This window comes from Trichoderma reesei (assembly GCF_000167675.1).
Source record: "Trichoderma reesei QM6a unplaced genomic scaffold TRIREscaffold_7, whole genome shotgun sequence".
Taxonomy (NCBI): domain Eukaryota; kingdom Fungi; phylum Ascomycota; class Sordariomycetes; order Hypocreales; family Hypocreaceae; genus Trichoderma; species Trichoderma reesei.
Window position 1 is genome coordinate 1,012,067 of NW_006711154.1, and position 22,471 is coordinate 1,034,537.

A 22,471-nucleotide genomic window follows, 5' to 3' on the forward strand; every position below is an offset into this window, starting at 1 on the left:
AAAAAAAATCATGAAGAAACTCCACCAAGTCCGATACAGGAGCGAGTCAGGCTGCGACCCTAAACCTCCAGGAACAATTAGATAGACTTGACACTTATCAAGACTCTTCTGGAGCAGTCAATCAACTTCAATCCCCTCCAATTGCATCTCTACTACGCCGTCAACGAACAATGGCCTCCTCCGCCCCCGTCCGCGCCGCCGCCCTCGCCCGCGACACCAAGGAAACGTCCATCCAGATCGCCCTCAGCATCGACGGCGGCCAGCTCCCCAAGGATGCCGACCCCAGGCTGCTCGACATCACCAGCCCGCACGCCTCGCAGTCCAGCCCGTCGCAGGTGATTGCCATCAACACGGGCATCGGCTTCCTCGACCACATGCTGCACGCGCTGGCCAAGCACGCCGGCTGGAGCATGGCGCTCAACTGCAAGGGCGATACTTACAGTGCGTCTCTCTCTCTCTCTCTCTTTCTCTCCCCCCGATTTTGCGATCAAGAACCATAACTAAATCATGTGTCTTGTGATGTGTGCAGTTGATGACCACCACACCGCCGAAGACTGCTGCATTGCCATCGGCGACGCCTTCGCCAAGGCCCTCGGCAACCTCGCCGGCGTCGCCCGCTTCGGCTACGCCTACTGCCCCCTCGACGAGGCCCTGTCGCGCGCCGTCGTCGATCTGTCCAACCGCCCGTACTCCGTCGTCGATCTCGGCCTCAAGCGCGAGTTTCTCGGCCAGCTGAGCACGGAGATGATCCCGCACTGCCTGCAGAGCTTTGCGCAGGCCGCGCGCGTGACGCTGCACGTCGACTGCCTGAGGGGCGACAACGACCACCACAGGGCGGAGAGCGCGTTCAAGGCGCTGGCGGTGGCGATTCGTATGGCGACGACGAGGGTTGCGGGCAAGGAGGGGGAGGTCCCTAGCACCAAGGGGACGTTGAGTGCGTGAGGATGGGGAAAACAAAGACATGGTCGAAGTAAAGGTGCAGAAACAAAGGTGATGATGATTGGGTTATAGAACGAAAAAGATTTCGCAGTGGATGGAGTTTGGAGTATTTGTTGGATACTGGGCCCCGTGATGAGGTGCGGGTTATACCGGGCTATGAAAGACGAGCTTTTACAGAGGAGCAATATCAATATTGCAATATGAATAGAAATCATTTTGGATACCCAGTCTACTATAAGCCTACAGCCAAACACCGTTTTCATTGCGCCTATATGTACAATTCCTCTCACAGCCCCTTCACGTCCTGTAGTCGCCGTTGATGGTCACATAGTCATGGCTGAAGTCACACGTCCAGTGAACGATGCTCTTGTCACCGGTCCCCAACCTCACCAAAATCTCCAAGTCCTCCATCTCGAGGATCTCACTCGCCCTCATCTCATCCACATTCTCCGGCTCTCCATTCACCAGCAGCTTCAGCTCGGCCGAGCCATCAGTCGGAACAAACGACACGCTCGTCCGCTCAGGGATAATCTCGGGAACGTCGTTGACAGGCTGTCCGGGAGGAGAAATCAGGGCATAGCCAGCAGCGCAGAGAATACGGCCCCAGTTGGCATCTTTGCCGTACAGCGCCGTCTTGACCAGCGGCGAGCGCGCAATGGCACGGGCAATCTCGCGCGATGCCGCCTCAGAAGCTCCATCGACGACTCGGATGGTGACAAACTTTGTGGCGCCCTCGCCATCACGAACTAGGTACTTGGCCAGCTCGGCAGAAAAGTCAGTCAGGAGATCGCGGAAGGCCTCGTAGTCGGCAGACTGCTCAGATGAAATCTCGGTCCCGCCAGCAGCCCCGTTGGCCAGCAGCGCAACGGTGTCGTTGGTCGACGTGTCGCCGTCAATGGTTAGCGCGTTGAAGGAGCGGTCGACGGAGTACTTGAGCAGCGGGTTCATCAGGGCCGGGGCGATGGGGGCGTCGGTGGCCAGGATGGTGAGCATGGTGGCCAGGTTCGGGGCCATCATGCCGGCGCCCTTGGTCATGCCGGCGATGCGGTACTCGACGCCGGGGGACGAGGGCAGCGAAAAGGTCCTCGACATGAGCTTGGGGAACGTGTCGGTGGTGCAGATGGCCTTGGCGCAGTCCAGCCAGTGCCGGTGGGAGTCGCCGGCCTGGTGGTAGGCCACGGGGATGTGGTCCACGATCTTCTGGATGGGAAGCCTAGGAGGAGGAGGAGTAAGTCAAAGGGGCATTACCATCTGAAATTCGAGTCACTAGAATTACTGACCTCTGTCCAATGACGCCCGTGCTCATCACCAGCGTCGAGTCGTCGCTGCCGACCCTCTGGTCCGTCGTCCGCGCCATGCTGGCCGCATCCTCCAGGCCTCCGACACCGGTGACGGCATTGGCATTGCCCGAGTTGACAATGACGCTGCGCAGGCCGGCATTGGCCCTGCTCTTGAGGATGCCGCGGCTGAAGGTGACGGGCGCCGCCTGGAACTTGTTCTTGGTGAAGACGGCGGCGGCCGACGCCGGGCGGTCGGAGGTGACGAGGGCCAGGTCCGGCTTGGTGGTGTTGCCGGGCTTGACGCCGACCAGGACGCCCGAGGCCAGGAAGCCCTTGGGGTATGTGCCCGACGTGGGCACGTACTTGAGCTTGGCCGGCGGGATGGCGCTGGCGAGGCCGGTGGAATAGGCGCGCTTGAACCTGAGCATCTTTAGGGGGGTGTGATTGGGTTGGATGTTGTTGTTGGGGGAGGTTTGAGCTGGGCGGGAAGCTATAAATTCTGCTCGGGTGTAGAGGAGCTACGAGTCAAGTCCGAGGTTCTGCGTAGGGTGTCACGATGTGCAGTTCTGTGTGATTTACATCATGTAGCAATGACTGAAGCTGATATTGATGGGCATTTGGAGGGAGTATCTTGCCGGCAAACCATGTCTTGTGGTGAACCCGGCATCGGCGTCTCTTATCTACGTGCTGTGTATTGAGTCACCAGGACCTGAAGCATCTCAGGTGTTGCAAAGTACATACGCATCAACACTGCAGAGAATGAGAAAGCGTTGCCGAAAAATGACAACATCACCTCATATGACCTCGTTATCTAGACCTCAGATACAATCTCTTGTCATAACCAGGTAGTTCATTTCATCCCATATCAGACCCCCAATTGCATGTCATGAGGTTGACAGCTTCTGCCTGTTTGGCTGAGCAACTGCCTGCCCCAGCCTTGAGCTCGATTCACTGCACCAGGTCTGTACCCGCAAGCGCTTACCTAACCGCTGACTCACCCCAGCCCCACCATCCTGCCTATAAAATGTCGTCTGCCCTCTCGCCCTTCTTTCGACCTTTTCTTTTCTCTTTTTTCCTTTCCCCATCCAAGTGCACGGGCGTTTTCCTTCTCCGTGAAGCGATAAGCTGAGAGAGGAATTTTGCTAGTTGAAAACTATACACTGACCACTCCTGGTTGGGTTCGCCTGGCCAGGGAATATTTGGAACCCTTCACAAGCTCGCTTTCGAGGAGTTTTTGTCTCTTTTCTTTCATTGCGGTTGGTCCCTGGTGGGCTGGCGTGAAGAAGGATGACTTGAGGCCATGGAGAGTGGACGAATCGTGAGGAAGACGCGTTACATGGATAGCCGGATGGCTGAAGAAAAGAACTAGACGAGGGTTGCTTTTATGGCATTCGCAGTGATCATTGTCGGGCCCTGTTGGAGCTGCACCTGTGTAGCCTTGTAGCAGGTGAAGGAGCATCGTAGCTGAGAAGTGAGGTTTTGAGCCGCGCCGTTTGAGCTGGTGAAGCTCGACTGCTCGACTGCCGCATATCGAGCTTCTCTCCAGGCGTCACGCCCACGGAGTAGAGCTTCAACCACCCTCCAAGTCAGAATCCCATATACAAAACCCAAATCCCTACTGCAATATCCATCATCGCTTCCATTGTTTGCCTGGTCATCTGCACATAAAATCAGTATTCTAGTAATAGAACCATCACCCGCAGGTAAATCTGCCATCAGCCTCTCTCCAAATCTTTTAGCGCGGGGCATCTCCGTTTCCCACTCGATTATTTTGCAGTGACTCAAACCGACGACAGACCCCACCTCGAACTCTCACAAGCCATTTGACGGACTGACGCACTTTTGCATTCTTCACACGGCGTTTGTTCCTTGCCAGCTGGAACTTTCTCCAAGGCCGACCATTGCGACAACCTGTCTTACCATTGTCCAGCTGCGGCCCCGGCGTCAGATTCCTGCGACTGAGCTTGCGTCCTCGATACCGTCGCCCGTCCGTCCATCAATCAAAGATCCATCCTCGTTCCTCTCCTCTGCTCTGCTCAACCTCATCCGACGTCACACACACACACACACACACACACACACACACACACACACACACAACCTCTGATGGCAGCAGCAGAAGGGGGCCAGCCTGCGCCCAAGAGCGAGGCTCCCGCGGACAAAAAGGACCAGGCCCAGGACCAGCAGAAGAAGGGCGCCAAGGACCAGAGCAAAGCCGCCGCGGCACCCGCCGAAGGCGCGGGCGAGAAGAAGCTCTCCAACGCGGAGCTGAAGAAGAAGGCCAAGGAGGAAAAGGCGGCGAGGAGAGCGGCCGCAAAGGTCTCACAGCCACAGCCGCCAGCCGGCAGCGCGCCGGGCCAGGCCGCCGAGGGCGCAAAGGGCGGCAAGCCGAAGCCCAAGCAGCAGCAGGACGGACCGCAGGCAGCAGGGAGCCAGCATGGAAAGGCGGCGGCTCCGCGATCCGCCGCGCCGATGCCCGCGCCCAAGGAGGCGAAGCCTTCGGTGCCCGAGTGCTTCAGCCATCTGGCCATGGCCAAGGGCGTCAACCTGACCCAGGCGGACAAGGACGTCCACCCGACGGTGCTGATGCTGGGCCAGCAGATGAGCACCATGGCCATCAGCGATAGCACCACGCGGCTGGAGGCGACTCTGCTGGCATTCAAAAAGGTGCGATGAGCTACGTCTTAAGCTGGATACTGAGGACACAATCTAACGCTCAAGCAAAAAAAGGTCATCGACTCATACACAACCCCCCACGGCACCACGCTCTCCCGACACTTCACCTCCCACGTCCTCAACCCGCAAATCGTCTACCTCACGGCATGCCGCCCCATGTGCTTCTCCATGGGCAACGCCATCCGCTGGCTCAAGCTGCAGATCAGCAAGATCGACATTGACATGGCCGACTCGGACGCCAAGAAGCTGCTGTGCGAGGCCATTGACAGCTTCATCCACGAGCGCATCACCCTCGCCGACGTCGTCATCGTCAGCACCGCCGCCGACATGATCTCCCCCGACGGCGGCGACGTCATCCTCACCTACGCCCACCACCACCTCGTCGAGCGCGCCCTGCTGCGCGCCCGCGCCGACGGCAAGCGCTTCCGGGTCATCCTCGTCGACGACCCCTTTGAGCGCGTCGGCCTCGCCCACGCAAAGACGCTCGCCGCCGCCGGCATCCCCGTCGCCTACGCGCCCGACCTCGGCGCCCTGCGCACCAACCTCCAGGAGGCCACCACGGTGCTCGTCGCCGCCGAGGCCATGTTCAGCAACGGCGCCATGTACGCCCGCGCGGGCACCTGCGACGTCGCCACTGCCGCCTTCGACCTCGGCATGCGCGTCACGGCGCTGTGCGAGACCATCAACTTCACCGAGCGCGTGTCCATAGACTCGCTCACCTACAACGAGATTGATCCGGAGCGCAACACGGACGAGGAGTTTAGGTTGCTGTTTGACACGACGAGGGACAAGTCCATTTCGGCCGTCGTCACGGAGCTGGGCATCTGCTCGGCCAAGTCGGTGCCTGCGATTTTGCGAAAACTAGAGGAGCTGTAGTTTATTTGTGTAGCTTCAATGTTGAAAGAAACGAGTAAACAAGCATGAATCATCTAGCTCAGTGTGTTTGAATCAGTGAGTCATTGTGAGGCAGTCTGTCGTTTTATCTTTTGGTATGACTTTCATCTAAGACTCGCTTGACCTTGTCGATTTGGGGAAAAAAAAAGAAAAGCTTGTCGACTGGTAATAAAGGCCATTATAGCTGATCTTAAATGAAAGCCCATCTCAGCCCAGAATCACAGCTCAACCCAGCACGCTCTCGCCCACTCCAAGCCCTGAATATGTACAATCTCCCTCCATTTTCTTTTGCGCAGTCGTATTGTTCGAGAAGTTATTTCAAGCCCCCTGCCTCTCCGCATCCCGCTGGGCCTTCCTCGCCCTCTTCTCCAGCAGCGCCCTCTTGCGCTCGTCCAGCACCGCCCGCTGCCGGTCGTCCACGCCCTGCAGCCAGTACCCGAAGCTCGCGCCGCCGGCCGCGTACACGGGGTACGCCCACAGCGAGCCCTTGTTGAAGAAGGGGCGCATCTCGATGCCGACTTGCCAGAAGCGGACGGCGAGGCCTTTTTGCATGTTCCATCACACGTTAGCTGCTTGCTTGACACAGTGAGAGATTGATGTTGCGTTTTGGTTTGGAAGATTGTTTTGTGGTGAGGATGGCCACTGGAGAGGAATTGGCTGGTTGGGAGGGGGAGGTGGAGGGAAGTGGGAGGGAGACGAACCGAAGCAGCTCCAGAATGCAATACGATGAACCATCTTGAATCTCGCAGAAAACTTGCTCTCCTCGAAATACCTCTAGGGAAGAAACTCGGGTGCTGAGACAAATTGTCGAATTGTCCCCTTGAATCGTGTCGTCGGAGCCGCAGGCGGACAATTGGGGCCGTTATTCGAGTGGGAGAGAAAGCTTTGGGATGGGATTGCCTGTATGGTTCGCTATCACGAACTTTGGGAGCCCCGGCAAGAGTGGTGATGAGGTTGGGCGGGCGGCTTTAGGCGGCGTCACGTGGTTGCGCATGTGACCTGTCAATTTGGCGCTTTTGTGCAGGATGAGATGCGATGCTTCTCTTTGCGATGTGTTTCCATAGCTGAGCAGTTACTCTGGTATCTACAATTCTGTTCAAGGATTAATTGCCTTTTCCCTTTTACTCAATCTTTTGTTATTTGGTTGAATATGTGTTGTCAAGTGCTTTCCGTAGCATGATGATATGCAGATAACGTCTATTGCCGTCTATTCTAGAGGCTCTAAGAATGCCCATATCATCAACGCTTTCTCATCTATCATCATGCGCAGCTCAAATACTATTCAGACACAACAAAAAAAAAAGATGGACAAAACGAACTCAGACAACGCCTTGCAATGCAATCGTGACACAATCAAACCCCCCCCCCCCCCCCCCCCCCTTCACGACTCTCTATATGCCGGCGGAGGCTCCAAAGGCGTCGTCTGCGACGCAGGTCGTGCAGGCCCCTGAGCTCCCCGAGTCCACTCTGCCGTCTTCAACATCATCTTGCCCATGTACTGCTGGATAAACGATTCGCTGCCCGATTGTTAGCCACTGACTTCATAAAGACACAACAAGAAGAGACATACGTATAGTAGCTGTGATCAGAGTTGTGCAGCGACACCAAGTTGTGCGCCAGCTCGTGCGCCAGCACCACCCACCACCACGTCCCTGCTTCTACCCTGCCCGCACCATTCGGCGCATTCACCTGCGCAGCATGCAGCTGTAAGAAGAACCGAAAGTTGCAAAAGATGCTGCCACCGGTGTTGAACGCAATTGTCGCGCCGGCCTCGTCGTAAAAAATGTGAAGCACCCTTGGCGACAGCGAGTAGACACCGCCCACCTCCACAAGCAGCGACGCAAACAGGTTGATCGCAGCGAGGTTTGTCGACAGGAAAGACGCCGCGTCCACGTTCGCCGCCTTGGCCAAGTACACCTTCATTCCGTTCGAGGCTTCGGCCACAAAGGTAATGTTCTGCGCCGGCGTCTTGTCGCAGTAGGAAGCCTGCTCCTTGACCTGGGTGACCTGAGGCTCCGCGTACACCCTGTCGGAGCCGTGAGCCCGCGTTGCGTTGACCGCGTTCAACAGATTCTGCTGCACCACTGCCGGATTCGTAACTTTCCCGTCGTCCTTTTGCGACTCTCCACGACCGCCCGACGTTCCGTTGGTATCGGAGCCGCCGCCCATAAACTGCTCCAGTTGGCCTCGAGAATCGTCCTTGTCATCGTCCGGAGAATCAAAGCCAAGGCGACGGGTCAGGTTCGAGAACAGACCCCTGCTCTTTCTGTTGTTTGCCTTATCTTGCGGCTTGTCGTCGGTCGAATCCCAGCCGCCAGGCATCGATTGCTGGGGAGACTTTGGAGACCTGGGAGCTTCTCTTGCCGCGTCGGCTGCCTGTGGGAGTTGCTGAGTCTTGGATGCATCCTGAGCTTGTTGGGCCCAGTTTTGCTCCCTCTCTCGAATCTGTCTCTGCTCCTCCTCCAGTGCCTTGCGCCTTTCCTCCTCTGCAATTCTGGCCTCTGCTGCCTTTGCCCGCAGGATTCGGTCGACATTGTATCCACGCGATCTCAATCCGTAGAGGTCCAAGGTGAGGAACGGCTCAAAGAACAGGTACGCTTGCTGGTTGGGCCGGTCAAGCAGCATTTGGCATATCGCCTGTCCCACCTGATACATGTCTGGCTTTCCCTCGTCAGCCACATACAGGATCCATGATCTGTTGGTGTATGTCGCCGCCGCAGAGCGCTTCTCGGTATGCGTCTTCCTGTGACCCTGCAGGGTCCGCCGAAGTGCCACGGAGCGGACCACTTCCACCGTCAGATTCTTCTCGAGCCACTTTGCGTCATGCTTGATTGCATCTCGCCGGTAGTTGGAATACTCGTAGAGGAAGATCTTGGATCGTTCAAGGACATGCTTCTTAAGGGCCTCAGCCATCTGCTGTCGCGCTGTGTGAGGGCCGATGCGGACGTCCTCCTCGACCATGCTGCTGAGCCTCGACGCGCCGAGTTTCAGGTAGAAGGTCTCGAGAATATCTTCTTCGGGGGCGCATATCAGATGCTCTTTGAAGAGGCGGTAGCTGATGATATCGTCCAGCACCACGATTTGGCTGGCAGAGGCAAGCTGGTATTGCTTGATGGGAGCTTCATCCTCATCCAGATCATTGGTGACATTCCCCTTGGACGCCACCAGCTCCTTGTAAGCCAAAAGACAGGGTGAGCTCTTCAACTTGCGCCAAAGCTCCTTGTCCCGGTGAAGGGTGGAGCTGGCCTCAGCGAGGGACTTGAGCAGATCCAGATACTTTTCGGGGCTTTGCAGCACGCTGAGAAGCCTTGCCGGCTCGTTACAGGCCATGTAGGCAACCTCGACTTTGGTTGGTTCGCTCTTTGCGCCACACTTGAACAGGAAAGCATTCCCGTCCTGGCCAAAGTCTACGAAGTCAAAGATGTCGCCATAGGTCGAAGAGGTCCCAAGGTATGCCCGCGACGGACTGATGTAGGACAGCTTGGCGTCTGGTTTTCCTGAGGACCGCTTCACCGGGACAATCGGAGCATTTCGAAGCTTGACCAGGCTGCTTTCGCCCAGCTCGCTAATGCGAGAGGCAAAGTAGCTAAAGAGAGTCACGGCAGATTGCTGGTTCTGCGGAGGGTTGGCCAGCAGGCGGTTGACGCACTCAGCTATGGGCGGATCCCTCGCAACACCAAATTTCTACTACTCGTCAGTCTTGCAATGTCATCGTCGAAGAAAAAGTACTTACGTTGGCGTGGTCGTGCAGGTCACGGTTCAGGATATCAAATCCAAGCACAGCTGCTTTCTCGTTTGTAAAGCATGCAGCCGGCGTCACCAGTTTGGTGCTCCCCTGAAGCGGCAGGATGGGCTTCCGACAGTCGCTGAGATCAAAGGCGGCATACCGGTTCGTGTGATGGTTGGCAATAAAGTAAGTCATTGCTGAGGATCTCAAGGCCGGGTCGCTCGACGACATCATATCCACCAATTCTGGGACAGAAGGAAAAGTCCGCAAGCCAAGGACAACCAGGAATCTGGCTTCAGGGCTGCTCGGTCGAAAGCTGCCAGGCGGGCCTGGCCACTGGATGATGGGCAACTGAAGAGATCGGAGCGATTCCTTGGGCTCGAAGAGTTCCGAAACCTTGTACAACTTCGTCGTGGCCTTTGTGGGCTCCATGCCTCTGGGGCCAGCTTCGGCGGGACAGAATCTTGTCTCCCTTAACTTCCTCAGATCGTCCGAGGGGATGTCATTCTGCACAGAGGCAAGGTACTTGATAAGCTCCATGTGACTCCATTTCTTCTGGCCGTCCTCACCAGAGGCATTGAGCAGACGAGCAAAGATGGTCTCGAGGTCGACTGTCTTGCGAACACCGAGAGCCGCCAAGAACTTCTCCTTGACCTTTTCGCAGCCTTGGATGACTGGCAAATCGTCAAACAGCTTGACCGAGGCAAAGAAAGACTCTCCAGGCTTTCTCATGCCCAGCTTGGTGGGTATCATCGGTGTCGACTGGACAAGACTCAGTACAGTGCCCCTGTTGATCATGGTCATGTTTTCCCAATTCTTGGACAACACCGTCAGAACGGAGACGGCGAATTTGGGTGATCTGATGACGCTCTCTTCTTCCGGCCTAGATGCCGCAGTTTCAATGAGGAAGCGCAGCCATGGCACGATCTCCAGGGGCTCCCATCCAAGCGCCTCCAGCTCGGAACCACTGATGTTCACAATGAGGGCATACGGAATGGTTGTCGGCGGAACTGGCATGTTGGCGGGAATCTTTGCAAGGCTGAGATAGTTGCTGATGCTGCCCAGGGCCACGATCTCGCCCTTGTCATCCTCGTCGCTTAGAGTGGCGACGGCGACGTCCATGAGAGCGGCCCGGCTTCCTGCATCAATCTCGCCTGTCAAGCTCTTCTTGCCCGCCCACTTGATGAAGTTGATAGCCTGAGTCTTTGTAAGCGCCTTGGCCTCCAGCTCCTCCTTGACATCTGTGACGGTAATGTGTGAGATGAGGCCAAAGTCGATGAGCTTCCTAACAAACGGCGCATCCGCCATGTCCTTGGGCACGACTGGGATGCTGTCCACAAAGGCACTGAGCTCTGTCGAGCCCAAGCGAACTTGAGACGTTTGCAAAACACCTCGGCTCGAGTACACCTCGATGGAAGCCTTCTTGAAACAGGTCCAGAAAGCCTCCTCGATATAATGCCCGACTTGGCTGCTTGGCGTGGAATCAGCAAAGGTAAAGGTCTTGAGAGTGTGCAACGCCTCGGGCATGAATCGGTTGACTATTTCGGCGGATATCTTCTTGCCAGCCTCGGAAGATTGTCTGACCCTGCGATCGAGCTCGCTCATCTCATTGGCAAACGCTATCCTGGCAATGATACCCGCGGCTCGAAGAAGCTCAACGTTCCACGTCCTGACCCAGCGAGCGTTCAAGTCGATGGCCTCTCTTTCGACAGTAGGGATAACAGACGGAGCAGAAATGTGCATGCCGGCGCCTGTTGTCTGCATAGTAGGGAATCCGATAAAGATGCGGCCGCCCGGCTTTTTGCTTGGGAGCACGGAAGCAAAGACGTCTGTGGCCTTTGCAAAGGCGCCGCTTTCCGCAGACGAGCTCTTGGAAGCTTCAGCCTCGTCGTACGACGTGGTGAGAATGGATATCTTTGTCGTCTTTGGCGGGGGCTTTTTTGTTGCACGCTCCAGCTCGGCCGAAAAGGAGGCCGAGACATGGGTCTTGATGCTGGCAGTGGTGGCCCTGAGGAAGATCGTGGCCGAGTTCAGCCCGGTGACGTCTTCCGTAATCTTTGTCTGGGCCTGGCTCTCTTCGGCCTGCTGCTTCGTCTTGAGAAGACTGCTGTTGGACGCCGTCGTAGTGAGCCTGGCAAAGAAGGACCTCAAAGACGGAGCCTCGCCTGAGCCGTACAAATCCGAGGCCTTTGCCGTGGACGCTGCTGCTTGCGGCTTCCAACCAACTACGTTCATAAAGGACGCATCGATCTGCGTGCTTGTACGACCTACGCTGGTCACCTTCATGATGTTATCCTTTGTCCTGGCCTCCAGGTCGCGAGGCAGAGCCAGGTCGACATTTGGCGACGTCTTCTTGTGAAGAGACAGAATCAAGTGGTCATCGATCCAAAACTCAATCTTCTCCAGCGCGACAAAGGTCAAACTCGTAGCGAGAAACTGGCAGACGGACAGCAGGTTCGGCATGGGAGTCGTCGCATTTCTATAGTCTAGCACGAAGGCGGTGTATGGCGAACACTTGTCCTCGGGCAGATGTGACTTTTTTGTAAAGAGAGAGTTGCCTTTCCAGTAAAAGGCCATGGCCTCGCTTCCGGAGCTGACAAAGGGCTCCTCGCAGTCGGCAAAGACGCTGTAGAAGCCGACGCCAAACGCACCGATCTTGGTCTCGTCCGGATTTCCCTCCGCGATCCTCTTCAGGCGGCCCCAGTCCGTCTTTGTAAACGGCTGGCCGTTGTTCTGCACCACCAGCCGCCGCAGCGTGTGGTTGGCTATCGTGTGCTTCAGCAGTTCGGATCGGGACGCCGCGCTCGGCAAGGGGACGGTCGTCGACGGGTGCGTCTCCCACTTGATGGACACGGTCGTGGCCTGCGCATCGGCGGCGTTCTGGATGAGCTCTCGCAGGGTCGTCCACTCTCCCGAGTACCGGGCCAGGACCTTGTCTATCAGGGCGCGAGTGTCGACGGTGACGGCTTCTTCGTCTTCGCCGTCTCGCAGAGCGGCCGCCCGCAGGCTTGAGTAGTCCATCGCCATGGTTGTAGAAGTTTTCTTAGTGTTCACGGGCGCATTCTCTATCGTTCGCGGCGCAAGACTGGAAGCATGAAGCAAGGACAGTAAGTATCAGTATAAAGCAGCTGGCAAAGGGGGGGATGCATGCAAACATACGAGTCGGCAAGTCTATAAACGGTGGCAACAAAGAAAAGAAGACTCCAGAAGCAAAGCAAAAGCCCAGGCGCACGCTCGCATTCGTTTGTGAAGGAGGATGGATGGCGATTCTAGGAGCTGACGTCGCGACTTGCGCCTACAGTAGTAGCGCCTACTGTTGCAGTCCTTGTCGGTATCGGCTTCGATCCATTGACTGCTGAGCCGCAGGTGGCGAGAATGTGGCCGGTTTAGGGGATTTGTGACGCTCGGCAGCCCAGACCTTTAGCGGTGTTCCAGCAGTCGGCAGTGGGCGGGATCCCCTGGGCTGCACAACGGGCACAGGTTATCAAGGTACAGGAAGTACTACTAATAGGTACGGAGTAAAGCCTACTAGCTCGCGGCCTCTCGTCTACCTTATCGAGTCAAAGTGTGAGCTTGAGGCCATGCATCATCTACCTGGGTATCTCCTGTATATCGCCTCTGTTGAGAACGAGCTCGATCCGAAATTGCCATTCCAGTTCACCAGCACAACGATGGACGACCTACCAGATAGATTGCTACATGTGGACAGGATCTTCTGGTAGAATAGAGATCGCCTACAGATTCAATCGGATGCACGACGACGGCAGACTGGATCTTTTAATCCCTGGAAACAATGCGATCGAAGTCCACGAGATGTGATGCGATTGCCTCTTCTGCCTTGAGGCAGAGCAAACAAAGATTGCACTGGTCTCCCCTCTGTAATACTCCTGAGCAATATCAAAAGGTAGTAGGTAGGTAGGTAGGTAACTTCCAGTACCTTACTTGTCTATAGGTACCGAATGGTAAGATACTGATATAATAGGTATATCTGCAATAGGTGAGGCGTCCAACGCACTGCCCTGTACCTTAGCTCTCCTCCATACATATACCCTGTATGTGAGTCGCAACTCCATTTGCTGAAGTTGAGGAGAGGAGCTCATGTGCCATCCAATGAGTATCGAATAAGCTTGGGTCTCCTTTCGCGTTCGAGCTAAAGTATACATCACACACATGCTCCGTACACAGAACCTAGTCTCGGACGTAAATGCTGCAGGCGCTACAGTACCAAGGACTTTTACGAAACCACATTGCTAACCAGAAGGAGTGTTCTCTGTTAGGAGAGACCTTTCCCCCGCGCAATGCTGGCTCAGTGACATGCAGGTCGCGACACGGTTTGGGCGAGTGGTGCAGCGTCGGAGGGTATATGTATGTACCTCTAATGCGCGTCTAGGCAAGCTGCCCGGCTTCATCACGCTTCCCCCAGTCCCCCACCTGTTTCCGCCTCTTGGTTGCCTTTTACAAGTCTCGTCTTATGTATTTCTATATGGCACAAGTGGTTCGCGAACCAGCATCCCGCCAGATCCTCGAAAATGACAACGCCTGCCAAAGACGATGCCACCACTCGGGAAACCACCCTTGACCAGGAGTTCGACAGATTGGTCCCAGTTTGCCAGCACATCTCGATCTGGGCGAGGAAACTGACCAGTTCGGAGAGGCCCTTGACCGCGCTGGCGGCCAAGCACGTCCAAGACCTCTGTGCCACCATCGTACAGCTCAGGATTTACGCTACCGAACCAAGCCGTGGCCCTGCCGATGCTCGTCAACTCTCGCAGAGTCTCACGCGCTGCAAGAGACAGCTCTTCGAAACAATAAGCCTGTTGAGTTTCACCAGCGGAGCAGAGCAGGATGATCAAGAGGGCGCCATCAACGAACTATACGCGCGCAGGCATATTTTGGGCAGTGGCACTTACAGCGACTACACGCCTCCGAGCCATGGCAGGGTAGACGGCATGATTCGCTTTGGATTAGAACTGAAAGGGATAATTGAAGCACTGGTCTCGGACAGCCCCGCCGCGGGACTCACGCCAGCTGCTGCGGTTACCCGCTTTCAACAGCTAGAGTAAGTTCAATGCTTGTCCCTACATGACCTACCTTGCCAATACCTAAGGTAGGACCTACTAGAAGTACCTACCTAGTAACTGCCAGGTGCACGTCTGCTGTTGGGTTCACAAAGTATTAGCGGAGGTAATGGAAGAGTCTCATGGGGCGCTCTCACTGACAGTGTCGTTGCCGTAGGCCCAGGATTCTGGAGCTGTTCACCAGCACCGACGAGCTCTTCAGCCCCCGACATGTCCAGAAGTATCAAAGCATTGCAGAAACCCCATATATCCTGGACACCACTGGCGAAGCGTACGCGGGCAGCTATGGCACAGTGCAGAAGGTGGTTCATAAGCGTACCGGCGAGCCGCTGGCAATGAAGACGTTCCAAAACATCTTTTCCAAGAAACAGCGTAAACAAATTCTAAGAGAGATTGGAATCTTGGAGGTCTGCGACCATCGGAACATAGTCTCTTTTATCCATGCGTTCAGCACCGAGGATGACGACCAGGCCATACGGGTCGTCATGTCTCCATGGGCACCGTACACACTGCTGCGGTTTCTCAGCAGCTTCGACAACAAGAGAAAGGCTTGCTGTCCCTGGTTCCAGCCAGACGCGGCCCAGTCCAACCGGCACATCTACCGGATCATGTACGAGCTGGCCGACGCAGTCGACTTTCTCCATGGCCATCGTATCAAGCACAAGGATATCAAACCCGACAATATCCTCCTGTACCAGGAAGCCAGCGAGTCCCCTACGGCCTTGATCACTGATGTCGGCGTCAGCAAGATCTACAAGCCGGGGGGGCCAACCAACTTTGACAAAAGCACCTACGCGTATCTGGCGCCTGAGCAGCACGCCAAGAAGGAAAGCAGTCTGCGATCCGATGTGTGGCAGCTGGGGTGCTGCTTCGCAGAGCTCCTTGCGGTGGCCAAGAGCGGCTTCTCGGGCTACGAGAAGCTCCATTACAGCTTCAACCGTGACGAGGAAGACTGCGCATGCTCCATTGCCCTCGAGCGCCCTTCATTCACCGCGGCATTCGGCGACATCTGCATGCGAGGCAGCGCTGCGCAGAAGAAGGCGTACGCGGTGGCAGCCGCAATGCTGGAGCTGGAGCCGCAGGACAGGTGGACGATCGACAAGGTCAGGGGTGAACTCTCCAAATTGCCTGGTGTCAAGCAGAGAGCGTGAATGAGGAAACGACGAATGCATGCAGCGATGGATTTACAACAGTTGAGTGCCTCAAGAAGGTTACAGCATATAGATGCGCGTGGATTTAGTACGCTTTACCACAGGCCGGCGAGCTTGTCTTTCTTTCTCTTTGTTTTTTTTTTTTTTTTTCTTTCCTTTCTTGTCATTATAGAATGGGTTTTGAAGACAATTTGACAGATGATACCTGGTAGATGTAAATATAATGCACACACTTCCTCATCAGATGATTCCAGCCGACGGTCCGGTGAAGCATATATTGGGTATCATTAAATATGACAATTTACTTGATGAGCTGGAAGCGGAATGTCGCCAAGGGCTAATCGTCTCGGCGCGAGCTTGGCCCTGGGCTCCGTCGTCGGTGTTCCCTCGACCGCGATCGATATCGATCCCTGCTCCTGTCTCTATGCCTTCTTTCGTCGCGCCTATCGCCCTTTCCGTCACCTCTTCCATCGGCCCTTCTGTTGTCTCGCCGATCTCTGCTTCGACTCCTACTTCTGTCGCGATCCCGGCGATGTCGACGCTCCCGGTCGCGGTCATCTCGTCCTTCCGCCCGATCACGACTGCGCCGCCTGTGGTCCCTATCGCGTCGCCGTTCGGGACTCCTACTTCTGCTCCTGCTTCTGCTCCTGCTTCTGCCCCTGCTTCTGTCCCTGTGTCTTCTGCGCTCTCTCCTCTCGTCGCCATGTCGCCTCGACCTCTCCGGCCTCGATTCGTCCCGACCAGCGTCTCTCGGCGGTCCACTCGCAGGCCCAACTTGTCGCTTGGGCTCGACCTCGACAGCATTGGCCCCAGAGGAATTCCTTACAGGCGGCGGCAGGCCCAATGCTCTGGCCATGGCGTCCTCCTCCGCCTCCTTGATCCTGCGCAGCTCCTCCTTGTGTTCCCGGGCCTTGCGCTCTTCGTCCGTCTCGGCCGAGTCTGCAGGTGTGGCGTCTGATTTGGCGTACCAGTTCAGGTCTCGGCCTTTGGCCCATCTTCCAACGGGCGCCTTGAGGCTGTGGCCGAGGTAGTTTTCGCGATGGCTGGAGTTGGCGACTTCGTCCCAGCTGAAGTTGACGCCGCCTCGCGAGCCCGTTTTGCGGATGGTGGAGAGGAGATCCATGGTCGCGGGTCGTCAATCTTGAAGTAACGGGAATCGTTCTATCTCTGTAGGTTCTGTAGTCGTAGCTACTTGACAGTCCTCGTTGGTCGGCTGAGGTGTATTATCATGAACCGCGCGCAAGTAGAAGAATGACGAATGAATAATGAAGAAAGTCGAAGGCGATGGTGCTCAATGCCACTGGGCAGATTGATGACGACCCGCCCGCTAAAATGCAGAACCCCACGCCTCAAGCTCGGGCTGCTATAGCGCCCCTCCTACAGCTGCCAACCCACTAAAAGCTTCTAACGTAATACTACCTAGACAGACGCATCTCCCAGCTTCACTTCACATGATGTGAACATTCCTTCTCTCCATCACCAGCCCTCACGCATCAATCAACAGCGCCCGCACAATGGCAAACCCCAACGATCCCCCCCTCGACGAGATCCAATGGCGCTCGCCCCAGATTGTCGCCCAGATGGGCGGCCTGCACTCCAACACGATCCTCTTCTACTTTGCCGAGTCGCCCTTCTTCGAGCGCACGTCCAACAACGCCGTCATCATGGCCCAGGCCATGAACAACATGGCCATGTACCACTACATCCAGACGCGCGAGGCCTTTGAGACGCGCCTCAAGACCATGTCCGGGCTCGAGTTCATTGTCGGCGAGGAGCCCGCCGAGACGGGGCCCGGCATGGGCACCGGCGTCTGGGTCATTCGCAAGCAGACGCGGCGCAAGCGGTACCAGGACGACGACGAGATCACGGTGCACGCTTCGTTCTTCGTCGTCGGCGAGAACATCTACATGGCGCCCACCTTGGCGGACATCCTGGCCTCGAGAATAGTGCGTTCCAAGTCAGGAATATATCACCTCGGCCATGTCCGGTGCTAACCTCTCGTTCTTCTAGATGACGATATCTACAGCCATCGCCAGGGCATTGCCCGCTGCCGAAGCAGCCCGCAAATGGCGTCCCTCCACCGGCCACGTCTACCACCTCCCCTCGACCCAATCCTCCTCCTCCCAGCACCATCCCAGGCCGCAAGGATCCAAAGAACAAACCCCCGCCATCGACGACCCCAACAACAAGCCCGCCTCTTCAGCAGCAGCAGCAACAGCAACAACAGCCATCGCAAAGCACGACGCCCCGTCCCTCGATAGAGTCGCCGAAGAAGCCTTCATGATGCACCTGCGCCACGGCGGAGAATACATTGACGAGATACCCATCACGGGCAAGCCTGGCGACTTCCATCTCTCGTCGACGGGCCGCAAGCCGGTGCTCCCTCCACAGGGCGCGGGCAAGGCGACGGGCATCAGCGCCATGGGCGGCCCGCCGATGATCAACACGAAGCTGGACGACAAGAAGGATGGCAAGGCGGAGAAGACGCCAAAGTCGGCGACGTCGCCCAAGCTGAAGCGGAGGAAGAGCAAGATGAGTCCTAGCGTGACTCCCGCGGCGACTCCGGCGCCTTCATGATTTGTCTATCTGCGTGTCGAGGAAGTGGGAAAATCTTATGGGCGTTTTGGTCTTACGGGGGGAGACATGGGTTAAAGCGGCGTTTGGGTTACGGTTCTCGATACCCTCTTTGAAAAGGTGGTTTCAAGTTATTGGCGGGCACATAGATCGAACCTCATATGCAGGAGAGCATCAGGCAAACAAGCGACAGAACAATACAATGGATTTGTTCTTCACACACTTCGAGAATCCTCATACATAGCTTATTGATATTAATCATCTAATAGTTACGCCTCACACAGTTTTGCCCACCCACTTAAAACGCCGTAAACAGATTCTATATCATCTCCAATCCTCACCATCACTCAACAACCCACCCCTTACCCGCCACCTTCCTCTGCTTCACCTTCTGCGCCGGCAAAGGCCACCCCTGGCCCGCCGTGTTCTCCGCCCTCAGATACGGCACCACCCAGCACTCCCTCGTCGTCGCTCCGTCCGCACCCAGAGACTGCGCCTTCACCTCCTTGATCGGCTTCCCGTAACTAATCAGCGGCGTGCCCTTTGCCAACCCCGCGAGCTGCCCCCCCGTCACGTCCGTGAGGGCATGCATCCTCGTCTTGGGCGTCTTGCCCGAATCGAGCGCGCCAGAGGGCGTTGCCCGCTGTAGGAACGCATACACAATGTACTCGGGACACTCCTGCGGACTGACGTGCGCGAGGCAGGACGACGGATGGATGTACACGCAAGGGTTCTCGCCGCTGCTGCTGCCGGGCTTGTGCAGGGGCACGAGCGGGACGTACGGCACGTCAATGGCGCGGCGAGGCTTCCTGAACTGCTCGGGCGGGTTGGGCGCGAGGTCGGCCCGGATGGCGACCTGGTCGAGGAAGCCCGCGGCCGTCATCTGCTTGAGCGCCGAGACCTGCTTGGGCGACGGCGGGTCGAGCTTGTCCTGGTACTGCAGCGCGGCGAAGGAGGGGATGTTTGTGCGGAGCAGGTCCGTGATTTGCTTGCGCAGCTGCTGGATCTCCTTGAGCACCTTGTACCGGACAAAGTGCCTCTCGCACCACTCCTCCGTCGGCTCGTGGGCGAACTCGCCAACCACTTGCAGGAGCTTGATGGCGTCGGACTTGTCGTCCAGGAAGCAAAAGTTCTTGTGCACCTGGTTGAACAGCCGGCGGACGTTGGCCTGGCGGTCCTCGGCGATGACGTCCGCCGCCGTGCGGATTTCGGTGTCGTCCTTCTCGGCCAGGGCCGGGATCGCCGTGTTCTCCGGCAGGTAGACTTCTGCGGCGGACAAGCCTGCCACGAGGGCGATTGTGTACGGGAGGCAGTTGTGGAGGTGGCCCACGAGCAGGATCCTTGAGAAGCGCGGCGACAGGGGGAACAGGGACATTGTCGTTCCGACTTTGGTGACTTGTCCGCTGGGCGATATGGCGGAGAGGTATGTGAGCAGCTTCTCGGCCTTGGCGAGCATCTGCCGGTCGGGCGGCGTGGGAAAGGGGAAGTTGACCACGTTTTGCAGGTTCATGGCCTTGAGCTGCAGCACGATACCCTCGATGGGCATCCGCAGCAGTTCGGGGTCCGAGAACTCGGGAAAGTCCCGCTCGTAGACGGCCGACGAGTACAGTCTGTAGCAGTGACCGGGGCCCGTACGTCCGGCACGACCCGATCGCTGGCTGGCGCTGGCTTTGCTGATCCACCCGATCTCGTAGCTCTGGACGCCGCTCAGGCGGTCGTAGTTCCGTTCCTTGGAGCGTCCGCAGTCGAAGACGAAGCGAGTGCCGGGGATGGTCAAACTCGTCTCGGCGACGTTGGTTGCCAGGATGATTTGCCGAGTTCCCTCGGGGGGCTCTTCAAAGACTCTCAGCTGCTCTTTGACGGGGAGCAGGGAGTATAGAGGCAGGACCTGCATCTTGAGAGGGACGACCTCATCTTCCTCATCAATCTTGAACTCGTCTTCGCCCTCTTCGTTCTCGTCGTCAGACTCGATGCCGTCCACGTCGTCAAAGTCATGCTCGTCAACGTCGCCGAAATCGAGATCCTCGACTTCCACTGGTGCTTCTGTCGCCGATATCTGCACCTTGGGGCCGTCGGCTGTTCTTGAACCTCCGAAGGCGGCCTTGAGCTTTTTGCTCAGCTGCAGAATCTCATTGCGACCTGTCAGGAACACCAAGAAGCCTCCAGGGGGCAGTTTCTTGTGGCCGCGGCAGATCTTGCGGAACGCCTCTTCCACGTAGTCGTGGTGAGTCCGCCGTGCGAAGTGGATGGTGACGGGGTGCTGCCGTCCTTCCACCTCGACAACAGGGGGCGGTGTTGAGAAGAGGGTAGGGTTCATCGTCATGTCTTCTATCCTTAGCGTGGCAGACATGATGATGAGTTTCAGGGGCTTGATGGTCGGGTCCTCCTGTGACAGCTCAGCTCTCAGCTTGATGACTCGGCTGAGCATGCCAATCAGGATGTCGGTGTTGACGCTTCTCTCGTGGGCCTCGTCAATGATAATAGCCGAGTACTTTCGCAGCGTAATGTCCTGGGCAACCTCTCGCAGCAAGACACCGTCCGTCATGAACTTGATGGCCGTCTTGTCGTCGACGTTGCCCTCGAAACGGATCTGGTAGGCCACGGCCTTTGAATGATCACCCAGCTCGTCTGCCACTCGCTTGGACATGCTGACTGCAGCAACCCTACGGGGCTGCGTGACGCCAATCATGCCGGGTGTTGGAGAGTCGGGAGATCCATAGCCCGCCTCATACAAGAATTGAGGCACCTGTGTGGTTTTACCCGAACCAGTCGATCCACAGATGACGACAATGTCATGGCTGTGGATGGCTTCCATCAGTCTCTGCTCCTCAGCTACGACCGGCAGCTTCATTCGAGCCTCCTGAATTTCGGGTGTCCGCACAACAGGCACGCTGTAGACTTTTCGTGACGTCTTCTCATTGACCTGAAGTTCCATCGGCAAGGGATCCTGCTCGGGCGCTCTCGGGACAAAGTTCTCTGGCTTGGGTATCTCCAGAATAGCCGCTGTTGGGTCTACGGGCTGGTATCCAAGGGCTTCATTCCGCTGCTGCTGGGCCCATGCCTTGAATGAAGACGATCTTTGAGTCTTTTGTTCTTCGTCTATTTCCTCCTCTTCCTCTTCTTCATCGCTTGTTTCTTCTTCGGATTCGGCGTCGTCGTCCGCGGAATCTTCGCTTGAGCTTTCGTCGGATTCTTGGTCGGACTCGTCTTCCTTGGTTTTATCCTCCTCGTCGCCACTGAAACCGCCCCATTCATCGTCATCTCCTGATTCTTCCGAAGCTGGCTGTTGGGTTGCGACGAGTGTAACCTTGGTCTTGAGTCCTCCTCTCTTCTGTCGCTTTTGAATTTTCGGTCGGCCTTCGTCGTCCAGTTCGAGTGGCCGCTTGAGGCCTGATCCAGCAGCAACCGCCGGCTTCGTTGTCTCTTTAACGGGCTCAGTAGTGGTTTTAGGTTCCTCAGCCTCTGCCTCTGCCACAGGTGCAGCAGTGGATGTACCCTCATCCGACATGTGCGCATCATCTTCATCCTCTCCCTCCTCATCCACCTCCGGCCTCTCCTGAAACAGAATACCCTCCACCGAAGCCGTAGGATCAACCCCCGCCCGATGCTCCCGCAACGCCCTCGACAAGGCCTGCTTCTTGGTCTCGCGGCCCTGCCCCAGCGCCTTGCTGCTCGCAAACAGGCTCGTGTCGATCTTGCGCTCGGCCAGCTTCGCCAGCAGCTCGCGGTTCTCGTCCTTGCGCAGCTTGTTGTCGATGTACTTCTCCAGGCGCTTGGCCTTCTTGCCGCTCACCTTGGCGCCATCCTGCTTCAGCTGCTCCTTGAGCCGCGCCTTTTTCTCCTCGAGATCCTTCTTCTTCTTCGCGGCGGCCGGCAGGATCTCCTGGTTGGTGTCTTCGACTTCGTGGCGCGCGCTTTCCTTGGCGCGCTCGCGGGCGAGCACCTTGTGCTTGCGCTGTCTGGGGACGAACTTGGCCATCTTTTGAGGGAGGCTTTGTGTAGGGGAGCAGTTGAGCCTCTATGACATCTCTGCTGACTGCTGGAGAGGTAGGTAGTTAGTTTGTGCCAATTTGGCGGCGGTTGGGAAGCGCAGCGCTATCGCGGGCAAGCAAAAATAAAAAAAAAAAAGGCCGATAACCAGAAATTTTGGCA

General features: G+C 56.8%; 9 protein-coding genes across 9 annotated transcripts; 4 read left to right on the forward strand and 5 right to left on the reverse strand.

The window, feature by feature from the left end:
- The first annotated feature begins 80 nt into the window (after positions 1–80).
- Positions 81–1,108, forward strand: TRIREDRAFT_121449 (imidazoleglycerol-phosphate dehydratase). Its single transcript, XM_006964501.1, has 2 exons — positions 81–441; positions 530–1,108. Exons 1-2 carry the CDS (start codon positions 171–173, stop codon positions 940–942), a joined length of 684 nt encoding a protein of 227 aa, XP_006964563.1. The 5' UTR covers positions 81–170; the 3' UTR covers positions 943–1,108.
- Positions 1,109–1,236: 128 nt separating this feature from the next.
- Positions 1,237–2,798, reverse strand: TRIREDRAFT_77242 (ornithine acetyltransferase; the record flags this gene model as incomplete). Its single annotated transcript, XM_006964687.1, has 2 exons — positions 2,220–2,798; positions 1,237–2,152 (listed from the first exon to the last, which is right to left on the reverse strand). The coding sequence occupies exons 1-2, from the start codon at positions 2,645–2,647 to the stop codon at positions 1,237–1,239; spliced, it is 1,344 nt and encodes a 447-aa protein (XP_006964749.1). The 5' UTR covers positions 2,648–2,798.
- A 786-nt stretch (positions 2,799–3,584) lies between these two features.
- Positions 3,585–3,877, reverse strand: TRIREDRAFT_106564 (uncharacterized protein; the record flags this gene model as incomplete). The annotated part of the gene is made up of 1 exon (XM_006964688.1): positions 3,585–3,877. A coding segment is annotated over one exon (291 nt), but the record flags the coding sequence as incomplete, so codon positions are not given.
- Positions 3,878–4,451: 574 nt separating this feature from the next.
- TRIREDRAFT_29220 (uncharacterized protein) lies at positions 4,452–5,765 on the forward strand (the record flags this gene model as incomplete). The annotated part of the gene is made up of 2 exons (XM_006964345.1): positions 4,452–4,886; positions 4,950–5,765. Coding segments are annotated over 2 exons (1,251 nt in total), but the record flags the coding sequence as incomplete, so codon positions are not given.
- Positions 5,766–5,834: 69 nt separating this feature from the next.
- TRIREDRAFT_121453 (uncharacterized protein) lies at positions 5,835–12,543 on the reverse strand (the record flags this gene model as incomplete). Its single annotated transcript, XM_006964689.1, has 5 exons — positions 5,835–6,331; positions 7,151–7,169; positions 7,219–7,306; positions 7,360–9,473; positions 9,523–12,543. 5 exons carry the CDS (start codon positions 12,541–12,543, stop codon positions 6,108–6,110), a joined length of 5,466 nt encoding a protein of 1,821 aa, XP_006964751.1. The 3' UTR covers positions 5,835–6,107.
- Positions 12,544–14,045: 1,502 nt separating this feature from the next.
- TRIREDRAFT_106569 (uncharacterized protein) lies at positions 14,046–15,745 on the forward strand (the record flags this gene model as incomplete). The annotated part of the gene is made up of 2 exons (XM_006964502.1): positions 14,046–14,575; positions 14,752–15,745. The coding sequence occupies 2 exons, from the start codon at positions 14,046–14,048 to the stop codon at positions 15,743–15,745; spliced, it is 1,524 nt and encodes a 507-aa protein (XP_006964564.1).
- Positions 15,746–15,911: 166 nt separating this feature from the next.
- On the reverse strand, positions 15,912–16,868 carry TRIREDRAFT_106570 (uncharacterized protein; the record flags this gene model as incomplete). The annotated part of the gene is made up of 2 exons (XM_006964690.1): positions 15,912–15,950; positions 16,572–16,868. 2 exons carry the CDS (start codon positions 16,866–16,868, stop codon positions 15,912–15,914), a joined length of 336 nt encoding a protein of 111 aa, XP_006964752.1.
- Positions 16,869–17,259: 391 nt separating this feature from the next.
- On the forward strand, positions 17,260–18,307 carry TRIREDRAFT_41111 (uncharacterized protein; the record flags this gene model as incomplete). The annotated part of the gene is made up of 2 exons (XM_006964357.1): positions 17,260–17,691; positions 17,756–18,307. Coding segments are annotated over 2 exons (984 nt in total), but the record flags the coding sequence as incomplete, so codon positions are not given.
- A 355-nt stretch (positions 18,308–18,662) lies between these two features.
- TRIREDRAFT_3579 (uncharacterized protein) lies at positions 18,663–22,298 on the reverse strand (the record flags this gene model as incomplete). The annotated part of the gene is made up of 1 exon (XM_006964324.1): positions 18,663–22,298. The coding sequence occupies one exon, from the start codon at positions 22,296–22,298 to the stop codon at positions 18,663–18,665; it is 3,636 nt and encodes a 1,211-aa protein (XP_006964386.1).
- Positions 22,299–22,471: the final 173 nt, after the last annotated feature.